Source organism: Pyxicephalus adspersus, chromosome 3, assembly GCF_032062135.1.
Source record: "Pyxicephalus adspersus chromosome 3, UCB_Pads_2.0, whole genome shotgun sequence".
Taxonomy (NCBI): domain Eukaryota; kingdom Metazoa; phylum Chordata; class Amphibia; order Anura; family Pyxicephalidae; genus Pyxicephalus; species Pyxicephalus adspersus.
Window position 1 is genome coordinate 18,061,798 of NC_092860.1, and position 13,154 is coordinate 18,074,951.

The 13,154-nt window shown below is 37.5% G+C and overlaps 1 protein-coding gene across 1 annotated transcript in view; it reads left to right on the top strand.

Annotated features, from left to right (window-relative positions):
* The window catches only part of TGM2 (transglutaminase 2), a 45,874-nt gene that overhangs the window by 18,128 nt on the left and 14,592 nt on the right, over positions 1–13,154 (top strand). Inside the window, exons 5-10 of the mRNA XM_072403750.1 lie at positions 3,226–3,354; positions 4,424–4,601; positions 5,259–5,397; positions 5,539–5,642; positions 6,148–6,387; positions 10,789–11,073. Coding sequence (XP_072259851.1) covers positions 3,226–3,354; positions 4,424–4,601; positions 5,259–5,397; positions 5,539–5,642; positions 6,148–6,387; positions 10,789–11,073 — 1,075 coding nt within the window. The remainder of the gene's footprint in view (positions 1–3,225; positions 3,355–4,423; positions 4,602–5,258; positions 5,398–5,538; positions 5,643–6,147; positions 6,388–10,788; positions 11,074–13,154) is intronic.

Consider the following 13,154-nt stretch of genomic DNA (forward strand, 5'->3'; position numbering starts at 1 on the left):
CAATAAAACGTAATGTAAAGACATTAGACTTGCGTTTATGTTACGGTTCTTACACTGGGCAATGTTCCAGTTAGTAATTTGGGGTAAAGGGAGGACCAGGCTAAAGCTGTCTATCTTTTGACATATGACAAGAACCGTCTAACTGAAATAAACAGCTATGCTTGGAGACATTTAAGATAAAGAGGGAAGAGGACAACCACAATTTGAACATGGTGTTGGGAGGAGAAATCATTTTAGAGAAATATCCTAATCAGAATGTTAAATCAGAATTTACCAATGAATTGATGGCACATAATATTAGTACTATTTTGTGACTTTTGGATTTAATTTTTTCTGGTGGCAATGGCAAATAATAAGCGGATCTTCAAAACTAAACCTAAAAAGCAATGTAACAGGGACTGGACACCTTCAATACCCTGTCTGAAACAGAAAAAAAGTCCCAAAATTAAAACAATGGAGTGGGAATAAAAAAAATATTTCCTTCCTTCCTCCAGTAACTCTCTAGGTAATTTTCATTGCCAAGAATTACGAGCTTTGACCTGCGTGATTCACTTTAAAGTAAAATGCATCTTTATTATAAATTGGTAACTTACAAGAAGGCTAGAACATATAACACACCTTTTATTATTAAAACATTTAGTATATTGTAAAAAAAAAAAAAAAAAAAAAAACACTATATATTTGAAATACTGTTTTAGGTACCCTCCTACACCACTGTTCTGCAGGCTGGGGGCATAAGGGAGGGATAATTTACTTATTATGCTATGTGAATATTCTTTTAAAATTAACACAGATGATTCTACCCCAAGAGGCGCAAGCATCTCTAGAAAACTCCATGTGAAAAGTTTTGGCCATACATGCACTTTAAACTTTGCATTCTTTGTTGTTCTAGAAGTCAGTAGAAGGATTCCTGCCCACACAGTGACAGTTGTACCCCTTCCGAGGTTCCTTATCTCCCCAGTACAGACTGCCAAATCCCTCGTCTGCCCTTCCTCTTATGTTCAGAGCTTTCTCAGTACACCTCACGCTGTGCTAAATACATCAGGGACACTCAGACATTGGTGTCTTGCATGCTAAGAGAAAACTCTTCCTAATTCCATAAAAGGTTTTGGATGAAATGGGTTTTCACATTGGGCTTACACAGTCAGATAGCAATGCCACACTGAGATACATAATCTTTATTTTATTGATAATATTCCTGACTTTTTTCCATAGTGCAAAGAACCATATTTAAAGTGTAACAAGTTATTAACTCATCAGAAATGATTTTTTGGAATGACTTTTCCCGCAGTGTTCAAATTTCTTAGCAAGTCTGTGGATATAATAGAAGTGAATAAAATGTTTATGAAAATTCAGCAGTTAAAAAATATATTTTTTTTAAAATCAAGGTTTTATTAGTTTTTTTTAAATTGATGACAAATATACTAAATAATGAACATATTGCACAAAACATGTGTCTGAGTACTGGTACACCATTTATTTTTATCCGCACCCAAAAGCACATTGATAGTACACTGCAGGGCAATGGTTGTAGGAGCACATTGTACTTTTTTGTGATGTGGTAAAAAACATACCAGCAATATTGGCAATGTGTTGCTTTTCCAATAGACCAAAGCTAATAATAAGAACAGACCCTGCAGCATTACCAGATGAAATTAATCATTTTGGTAAAACAGCAGGAACAGTGCCCCATTGCTGACATTCGTAGAAAAAATATTGCCCTATTATTGAATTGAGAAGGAATAATTTCCTGCTGTTGGTGTTTTTGGGAGCAACAATGTCTCATTATTGATGTAATTTGAAGGAATACATTGATGTTAGTTGAAGTAATAGTACATCATTAGTGTCATTGGGAGGTGTAATGCCCCATTGTTGGTGTAATTGAGAGGAAAAGTTCTCCATCATTCTTGGCAGTAGAAGATATGGTGCAACATCATTGACATTGGTAAAAAGTATCATGCCTGATTGATGGTGTCATTGGGACATATAATGCCCCATTGTTGGAGGTATAGTGTTGGGAGGTATAGTGTCCCATCCATGATGTTGGTAGAGGGGATAGAGCCTTATTAATGGTGTCATTGGGACATATAGTGCCCCACTGGTGATGTCATTTGCAGGTATAGTGTCCCATCATATATGTTAGTAGAGGATAGTGCCTCATTGTTGGTGTCATTGGAATGTACAGATCTCCAAAAGATAATTAAAGACTAGCTAAAAACCATATCTGGCCAATGGACCACTGTTGGGGACCACCAGTTTCAATAGACAGAACTTCTATCCAGCATGCTTGTTAATGCCAGTGACACAAAGGGTAGTAAAGCCAAGATTAGTATGACCAACCAAAACCATTTCATTTGAAATAGCAGCAGCAGTGTGAATCTTCCTTTTTTCATTGTTCCCTTTAAATGATTTACTCTCATCCATAAAGTGATGCGGGGTAGAGTTTCAGTCTAATTAAAAAGCAAGATATTGCTTCAGAACAAGGAGCTCCTGATGTTACACTGCTAGGAGGCAAAGTACACTATCACAGTAACTAGGCCCCAGTGGATACTTCAGAACAATACATGAAAGCATTTAAGAAAAGGAAACAGGAAGTTCAGCTCCTGGCATTGCCCTGGGTGTCTTGGGACAGGAAGTGAGAGTAAATCTTCCCAACAGGGCCACCAACGATAATAAAAAAATCTGACTGAGATTCTATTTAAAACATGTCATTTTGTAATAATTTAAAAGCTTCACAGAGCCTTTAATTTAATTGAAGAATTACTTTATTTAACCCCCCTACATCCCTCCATCAGACTATCTATGGAGAAATTTGCTACATGCTTAGTATGCCATGGCCCACCAGCTAAGATGACTGCAAATCTGGGGCAGCTGGCATGGAAGGTGAAGGAGAAATAGGACTGGGGGAGGATTTACATTTATTTAAGTAAAAAGTGAAATTGATGGAAGCAATATGATGATATCCAAAAAGAGAATGAGTCCAGATTGTAATGGGGTCTGCCATTGTAATTTGGGCAAATGGGGGGCAGAGGGTACCTTTAGTCTATGAATCCACTTGCTGAGCTCATACACAGTCTCCTATCTTCTAATTGTTCAGTGGGTAATGCTAACCTTTCATAATCAGAATTTTCAATTTCACTATAGATAAAAACAGCAATGCCTTCCTTTAAGCTCAAAGTGCTGCAAACTTGATTGGTAACAGTATTATTTTTTTGTTTTTCCCAGTTTGAAGATGGCATTCTGGAAATCTGTTGCATATTATTAGATTCCAGCCCCAAGCACAGAGATGACCCCACTAAAGATTGTTCCCGGCGGTATAATCCAGTGTACATTAGTCGTGTGGTCAGTGCAATGGTGAGTATCAGACCTTTTGTGTGCATTTTTTTATTGCCTCTCTGTAATGACTATCTGCATACTATACTGCATTTTTGACTGCTGGGATTGAAGATGCTTCACCTCTGTCTGAATCAATCAATCTGATCCGATAACACCTAAAATTGGATTGCTGTCATGCTTCCGTAAGAACCAACCCTGCTATTAATAAATAGTTTTTCTTTACTAATTTCTCATCCCAACTGCTAGAGTTTTCTTCTTCTTACAGACTCCTTCTCAAGAGATATAAGTATGAGGCATACATGCCTAATAATGTTCCTCTAGATCAGTTTCACAAATTTCACATTTTCACAAACTTTTTTTAACATGAGGGAGCCCTTGAAAAAATTTTCAGGTCTTCAGGGAACCCCTACGATAAATATTACAGCTCACAGTATCTTACAGTGATAGTAAGTTGGAAGAATGCCCTAAAAATATTTGGTATCCTTTAAAATGACCCGAGAGGCATAAACTTCTGATTGAACCCCTGGAGGAACCCTGGTTGGGAAACACTGCACTAGACAGAAAAAAGAGGAGACCATTATTTGTGTATTTATTCTACATTTATACTACCCTGCTCATGAGTTCCCCACTGTGTTGTGGCCCCGTCCAGCACAGGTGAGGGATAACGCATTCAAATAAATGTTCTCATTCTTCAAGCCTCTATTAAAGTAAACCTGGCTGTTATGGTGACCCTGTTTTCAGTATTTTGGGTTACTGACTTGGAACAAGTATGCATACTTGATCCCGTTCAATGACTTAAAGCATCCTAAGTAAAAGGGTCAACATGACAACCAGGGAACAAGCACATTGACAAAAGGTCTACTTCACCAGCCGAGGTTAGATGGGAAAACTTAAGCATAACCAAAGGGGTGAAGTACAGCATTTTACGTTAGTCTCTTGCAATATAAAAGAATTGCCTGGAGAATCCTTTAAAATATAATTTATCTCATTATTCTTTTATGTAATAGATTATTACATTATGGCTGTTACAATGTAGGGTAAGAGCCCAGCATGTTAATACCTTTGCGATTTGCCCATGGTCTTGCAGGTGAATTGTAATGATGACGGAGGAGTCCTGTATGGTCGTTGGGACAACTGCTATGATGATGGAGTCAACCCCAACTCCTGGATCGGCAGTGTAGACGTCCTACGGCGCTGGAGGAAATATGGATGCCAGCCAGTGCGATATGGGCAGTGCTGGGTTTTTGCTGCAGTGGCCTGTTCAAGTAAGTTAAATGGATTAAACAAAGTTACAGTAAAGAATAAGGCCACCTAAAGCTGAAATTTCAGTAAAACTGGACAAAAGATTTAGGTTAAAGTACAAGTATAGCCAAAACCTATGTCTCTTTATTATGTATATAGTAAGGGAGGTCTGGGAGGATTTTGTTACTGTGACCATTATAAATGAAACAACAAGTGACAGCTAATCCCAAATTGTACCAGAAATTCTCCTAGGTTTTAGAGGTTTTCACTTGTTTTTCCAGGACAGGAACCAAAGAAAAATCTCACCATAAAAAATATTCGGTAATGGGAGTAAAACCTTTATGGTCATAGCTATATGAAGTGATTCGATTTAGGAACCCAAGTATAGAGATTTATATGCTCAAGTCCAAATAAAATATTAAAAACTGAAAGTCCAACTCCCAACACAATGGATATTTGGATAAATTAGAGAAGCTTCTGCCAGGTTATTTTTATCACTACCTTTATTCCTTTTCAGGAGATTTAGCCTGTTCTGATGCTTAAGGTTTCACTAGAATGAATGAAGGGTAAGGGACAAAATTCCCTTCCCAATCTCAATTAATCAAATTGGTAGAATGAGGCTTTGAAGATCAATCAAGTGGATTTTTTCTTGATTATTCATGTTGCATTTTATCTCTCAGTCCTTAGGTGCCTGGGCATTCCATGTCGAGTTATCACCAACTATTATTCTGCCCATGATACAAACAGCAATTTGGTGATTGAACAGTATTTAGATCACATGGGAAACAAAATAAAGAAAGACCAAAAAGACATGATTTGGTAAGAATATTTTAGTCTTTTGTCTAAGCTACATCCATAATTGTATTTATTTTTTTATGAATTTTTATTTATTTAATTTTAATACTTAGAAACAATATCAGAAGTATTGCTTAGTTACATTTTATCTGTCTCATGATACAGGAATTACCACTGTTGGGTTGAAACTTGGATGACCCGTCCAGATCTTGGTGAAGAATACAATGGATGGCAGGTGGTAGATCCAACTCCACAAGAGAAGAGTTCAGGTGAGGTTTGGCCTTCTGACAATATTATTGATATAATTATGTCTTCAGATCTAGCTTGGCTAACCTACTGGATTTTAAGGGCACCTGCCTGATGAGACCAAGCCAGGCTTTTATATTGCTTGGTCAAGGACTCTTCCCAACAAGGCATTCCCATTTGGGAGAAATGGCCCATCTAGAATCTTTTGCATCAATTTTCCCATTTTGACATACTTGGTACACCTTTTAAGATCATTCCAAGTTGGATTAATATTCACATACTATAAGGACTTCATCTAGTTTATTTTACTTGTATTAATTTTCTATATATGGGTTAAGATATAGAACAATTGATGTTGTGTTGTGAGTCATGAAGTTAGGCTAGGTTTCTATAGGTTAATGCTGACCATAAAAGTAATGAGCTAAAAGTTTCCCATTTTTAATTTTAAAAAGCAACATCCATATCGTACAGTATATTGTCTTCTCTTTGTCTTGTATTTGTTGTAAGTTTTCTTGTGATCTCTTGTAGGAATTTATTGCTGTGGACCGGCTCCTGTCTTTGCTGTTAAAGAGGGTGACCTTGGGCTAAAATTTGATGTTCCATTTGTGTTTGCTGAAGTGAACGCAGATGTTATTTATTATGTTACACAAAAAGATGGCACCGTCAGACAAACGGTGCACACAGCTCAAGTGGGACAGAAGATCAGCACAAAGTCGGTAGGAAAAGACACCCGGGAGGACATCACACACACCTACAAGTACCCTGAGGGTAAGAGATATGATATGGTTTAGCTAATAGCAACCAATTGTGCTTTTTGAAATCTGTTTTTGGGTTACAAGAACCAGTATTCCGTAAATTCCAAGTTCAGCTAATAAATGGAAAATTGGTTGCCAATGTAAATGGTAACTCTTTGGCACCACACGTGAATTCAACCTATGTTTGATGGCATGGAGATGACAGAAACAGTATATAATGTAATTTTCCTTTTTTTTGTATTAATTTAAATATTGCAATAATGTGGAATCCATTCTACTGCATCACTGTTATAAATGTGGTCCCTAACTTTTGGAGTTCCCAGCTAAAGGATTAGTGGTGCATAGTGAGGAGGATTACCTGGAGGTAATCATGCTACCACCCCTTACACAGTTCTTTTTCAAGATTTAAAGTTTCTGGTTAAATAATATTATGAAAATATTAAAATGTATGTTATTATGGAACCTAGACTTAACTAAATATTGTGTGTCTAACTATCCTATAATGCTGAAAGCTTTCCTTTGTCAACCTTACTTATGTTATAGAACTGTTGTACTCCTTTACCTTTTTTTTGCTTTTTGTTTCAACGTCCCCCCCCCCCCCAATTTATTTTGTTGTTCATTCCCATATATTGAAATCAATAAAACTTACAAAAATACAACCAACATACCAAAAGCCCAAACATTTCCTGTACAAAGCAGCTGAAGTATTAGAGTATGTGTACGTCCACGCTCGGAACATTTTTAAAAAAGGCTCTAACCCTACTACCTAACTCTATCCAAAACTTAAAAGCAAATGGCTTTAAGAAATATGTTTCAATAAGCCTTGCTATATGAAGAGCATTTTATTGTACCTAGGAGAATATGTTGGAGTATTGTCAAATTGAATAAGCAGACTATGAATACAGTTCCAGTTATATAATTGGATTGACGTCATGCGAACACATAGGGTTGGCGGTGAAGTTCTCACCTAGACTTTAAACTCTCCTGCTCTCTCCAATCCCTATGGTTAATTATAGGACTTCTGTACATTTTCTGGCAGATTTATACACCAGCAGCTGAAACAAGTTCCCTGCTGCAGTTTTTCTTCCTCTATATATGGCAACTTAGAAAATATGGGTTGGGGGAAACATTAAATCCGAACTGTAGGAAAGTGGCTACAATTCTTAAATGATTTTATAGGGGCTGTTTGGCCTAAAAATGATTTGTGATTTGTCCAGACAACCTGGATATTTAGACAGCCCTGCCAGGGAGCAAAGTTTGGTTGGTGGCCAAGTATTTCTCTGCAGCTTTTAAGTAAAACAGCCTGGTCACCTCATCGCTATCAACCTGTGCATGGACAGTAATAGAACATCAAACTTTGATGAGTTATCACTCTGCCCTGTTCTTCTGTGAGCATATTGTTGTAGCACGATTGCCAAAAAGATCAGAGGTAACTGAGCCGAGAGGCACAAACTGCTCATTACTCAAGGATCCCTTAGCAAACTCTTTAGGGGTTCAGAAACAATGGTGTAGGGGGTTGAGAGCTCATAAGGTGCTTAAAAAAATAGCAGGCATATTGAACAGCAAAATGAGTCCATTATTGGAGTATATTTGTTTTATGGTCTATTGCAGTTGTGCTGATTGTGTAATAAGAGAATTGACTGTGGTAGCGTGTGATCAGGCACAAGTCATGTATTTACAGCTGGGGCCCAAGGCTGGAAAACTTTCATTCCCATTGAGTTAACATTAGTCACTACCAGATGTTATCTTGAGTTTAAAAGGACTTAAAAGCCTTTTGTTTAATGTTCTCCTAGTTAAACATATGAAGTGATCAGTTTCATGTAATTCATCTTATTTATATATGGTAATGTATACCTAATCCTTTAGTGTCTAAAGCTAAATTACAATTTTTATTGACATAAGGGCAGCCATATGCAGTGCTACACTAAAGGAGTAAATATTAGCCTTGTGAATTGTATGTCACCTTATATTTAACCTCTTCTTTCAAGGGTTAATGTAACATTCTAGATAAAGTAACAATTGATTCATTGGTGAATTTAATATTCAATTTGTTCCATTTTGTGATGGGCAGTTGTTCCTGGGTTCAGTTTGCAAAGAATTAAAGAATAGTCAAACCCCCAACAAAGTCCATAGAAAACAAATCAGTGGGTGTGCTTAAAACACACACAAGTGAAGCTAGAATTAAAAGATAACAAATTGGCTTGGGTTAGGCCAATTGTTTACTTCCATTGATGTTCATTTATGTCTACACATTAGAGCCCCATTGACTTCTATGGAGACAGATCCACTACTATATATTTTTTCTAGCCATTCTGAGACTATGCTCTAATATGAATATAATTTTCAGATTTGTCATTATAGCAATGAAGCTTATTGAGATCATTGGATCTTCTCATGCAGACCTATTCCTAGCCATGTTGTAGCAATTTGGTTTGGCATTTGGGTTGCAGTCCTTTCCCAGTGCACCATCCTCATTACTGAGAAACTCGTTACATTCTCACATGTCTTGGCACTGAAGCGCCAGCTGCTGTAAAAGCTGCATTTTTATGAGTGCTGTCATTCCAGTCTTTATGATAGAGGCCCCTGCTCTTAATATCCTGTGCAGTGTCGGAGAAACAATTTAGCTCTGTTTTTAACAACGTCAGACTTGAAATATAAAAGTGTTAAATAATACTTGCTCTGTGCAGATCCATTAACTGAGGGAAACAAACCCTTCTGCTATGCCTGAAAATGCTGCTTGCATATGACTAACTAAAGGCCTCATGTATAAGAAATTGTAAATCTGGTAGGCTTCACCTAATGAAGATTCGCCTTTGCTATTGTGGTAGCTTGGAACATGGAAGAGGGTAAACTGTATGGATGTTGGGAGGCCAACACATGTATGAGGTCCTGTGTTTTGTACAAAATAGCTAGATCTGTAGGAAAATCTCCCTGTGTCCATCAATGTGGTGGTTGGGTAACCCTGGCTCGATGTCTTCACATTAAAACCCCAGACCAGCAGTTCTCAACCAAGGTTCCTCTAAAATTTGCCAAGGGTTCCTTATGTTGTGGCTGATTGACCACCCAAAGGATGGAACCTGGGTAATTTTAAAGCCAACAATACAGAGCAAGCATCATGAAACCACTTGTGTAAAGGTGGAACTCCCTCTAATATGAATATAATTTTCAGATTTGTCATTATAGCAATGAAGCTTATTGAGATCATTGGATCTTCTCATGCAGACCTATTCCTAGCCATGTTGTAGCAATTTGGTTTGGCATTTGGGTTGCAGTCCTTTCCCAGTGCACCATCCTCATTACTGAGAAACTCGTTACATTCTCACATGTCTTGGCACTGAAGCGCCAGCTGCTGTAAAAGCTGCATTTTTATGAGTGCTGTCATTCCAGTCTTTATGATAGAGGCCCCTGCTCTTAATATCCTGTGCAGTGTCGGAGAAACAATTTAGCTCTGTTTTTAACAACGTCAGACTTGAAATATAAAAGTGTTAAATAATACTTGCTCTGTGCAGATCCATTAACTGAGGGAAACAAACCCTTCTGCTATGCCTGAAAATGCTGCTTGCATATGACTAACTAAAGGCCTCATGTATAAGAAATTGTAAATCTGGTAGGCTTCACCTAATGAAGATTCGCCTTTGCTATTGTGGTAGCTTGGAACATGGAAGAGGGTAAACTGTATGGATGTTGGGAGGCCAACACATGTATGAGGTCCTATGTTTTGTACAAAATAGCTAGATCTGTAGGAAAATCTCCCTGTGTCCATCAATGTGGTGGTTGGGTAACCCTGGCTCGATGTCTTCACATTAAAACCCCAGACCAGCAGTTCTCAACCAAGGTTCCTCTAAAATTTGCCAAGGGTTCCTTATGTTGTGGCTGATTGACCACCCAAAGGATGGAACCTGGGTAATTTTAAAGCCAACAATACAGAGCAAGCATCATGAAACCACTTGTGTAAAGGTGGAACTCCTACCTTTACTGCATGGGGACCATTCTTCCAATTGGCAACCAATGCAAATAGCACCTGTAGTACCTATTGGATATGGTTTTTAAAATTGTCCTGCATGAGGTTCCCTCCACCACTTCCTTTCATGGAACTACAACAGGAAATGAAAGAATATCTCCTTTTGACAGCCTTTACCAGAAAAAATGTCCCCATTGGGATATTTATCAGTAATGTATTTTTACTTTCTCCTGGTATTTATTTTTGCATTCATATAGCATAGAGATATTTTAGAATTTTCCTGACTTTGTGGCCCAGTGACTATGGTCTCGTCAACAAGTATATAGGTGTATACAAGTGTATAATAGTACATTTTGTTATAGGTTAGGGGAGTTTTGCATGATAGGCCCACAATATATATATAAATGCAGTAAGCATGTGTGTTTAAACTGATCTTTTGTTTTTTACCTCCAGGCTCTGAAGATGAAAGGCGAGTGTATGAAAAGGCCAATGAGTTGGCCACTGTCCCAAAACGAGAACCCAGCGAAGCTCCATCTGGAGTCACTATTAAGCTTAAAGTATCCGAGGGAATGAACATAGGCAATGATTTTGATGTCTTTGCCATTATCAACAACAACACAGACGATGAGAAGGAATGCCGATTCAGGTTCTGTGCACGTACTGTTAGCTATACTGGTTTGGTGGGACCCGAGTGTGGAATGATGGACCTTCCTGACCTCAAGTTAGAGGCACAATCAGGTAATTTTGTTGTTGTCAGTCTTATTCTTCAAATACAATTAATCAAATACAGAAATATGTCTGTGAGGGTTCCTATTTTTCCATTTCATAGAATAGCTTGAAGTAGATGTTCACACTCAACTGGACTTCTAATGTTTGAGATGCTTCAGATCCCTTTGAGGTGGCTTCCTAAGTCTGTAACTCCCTACTTCTAGCTAAAGAAAATCAGAAAAGCAGATAATGATAACACTGAAGTTACATTTGTATGGTGAAGCTGACTTGGTCAGGTACAAGTGACGTTTGTAGGTCTTGTGGTAGCTTGTGGTCCATAATGTTTGGTTTATCTTGTCCAAAATGTTTCCTCTATTTACACTGTCATGTAGAGGCTATAGCTTGACTTTCCAGGAGAAATATACATTTGTGAAGCCAATACAGAATACTGTGGGGTTTGCTTCATCATTGCCTATCCTCAAATCCTAAAATGTACTTACTCTGGTGGAAATACTATGATCTACTGCAGATTCCACCAGGAATACAATAAATTATCGGACCTTGGCCTCCCCTAAATGTGCTGTGACAGTCCATGCATTGAAATACAACCTACCAATAACATTTACTTTGGTTAGCCAATGTTGAGACTCAGATCTGCCACACTAAACAACCAGGAATGTAACACAACTTTCTTCATCACGGCTATAGAATTGAGAATCGTCACCTTCATACCCCAAGCTGCTCAATGGACATTGAAGGAGCAACATTGATGTATTGCCATAAAACTGAGCCTACAGATCTCCCTTTCTCCGTTATATTGTACAAGGGATTATATATAAAAAAATGAATGTGAGGGACCTATTCTAGCTGTAATATTAAATGTAAACAAACCACTTTTAGTTCTGGGTAGAATAGGTAGAAGTTAGAACCTCTGTGTTAATGTTTATTGCTGCTTGGGTCCCTTGAGGATATTTCCCCTCACTTATTGTGTGGCCACCGGGATAGAGAGCTATGAAGAATGTCTCCAATGAAAATGCAAAAACAGTCTTTGGACTCTGTTCAAACCTAAACAAGAAGTTTTGGCCAGAGTTTCACTCGATAAACACTTCATTGGTTTAATATTTAGCCGGAGTCAAGTTTTTAAATATTATTAAAAATCAAATTGCACTTGTATATCAGTGATAGTGTAAAAAAAAATTCACCTAAAGCCTAAAAACCATTGTAGGCGTTTCAATGAATTTGGGGACATGTGATATATTTGTATTGCCTTCTTTGGACCATTTGTTGTATTGTACAGGGAATAATCCATTGTGCAAACATTATGGGACTTTCAGGGTACATTAAAAAATACATCTTTATTCAAACATGGTCATAGGTGAAACACTTCATTCATTACAAGGTATATAACAATGTATAGTAATATAATGTATGGTATCTAATATGGTATAGAGCACTATATGGAATGTGAAATGAAGGGATGTGGTATTGGCTTATGAATTGACCTGGATATTTTTTATTGTACAAGGAATATTTTTTTGCCATAGGGCTATAAGAATTTTCTTGGGAATTGTGCACTTATGCTACTTTCTTGCTCTGGTAGTGATTTATTTTCCCAGAAAGTATAGCATTATACCTTCTAACTTTGAAGCTGATTCATATCCACACCTAACTTTTTTTTAGTACAGTGTTGAATTTTGCAATATGAGTTAAATCCCAACTCCAGGCAGTTAAAAAAAAGTATAAATATTGGAGCTGTTTCCTCCCTCCCTCCTTCTACCAGCTATTGCGAAACGTATGAATTGCTTTGTCAAAAGGCTGATCTAACAGTGGTAAAACATTATCATCAACATCTTGATCATGGTCAAGGTCCTGCATGCCAGAGCTGACTGATCCTGAATAACCTCTTCTTTCTGCGTCTGACTGATCATATCATTCCCTTGACATTGTCATCACATACAATACAAGACTAGTGACCACTGTAGCTCCTGAATATATATATATATATATATATATATATATATATATATATATGATGGCATGGAGTGCCTGTCCACATTTTGGGTGGGAGTGAAGATGACGGAAGCAACTGCAGTACCCTATGTAAATAATTA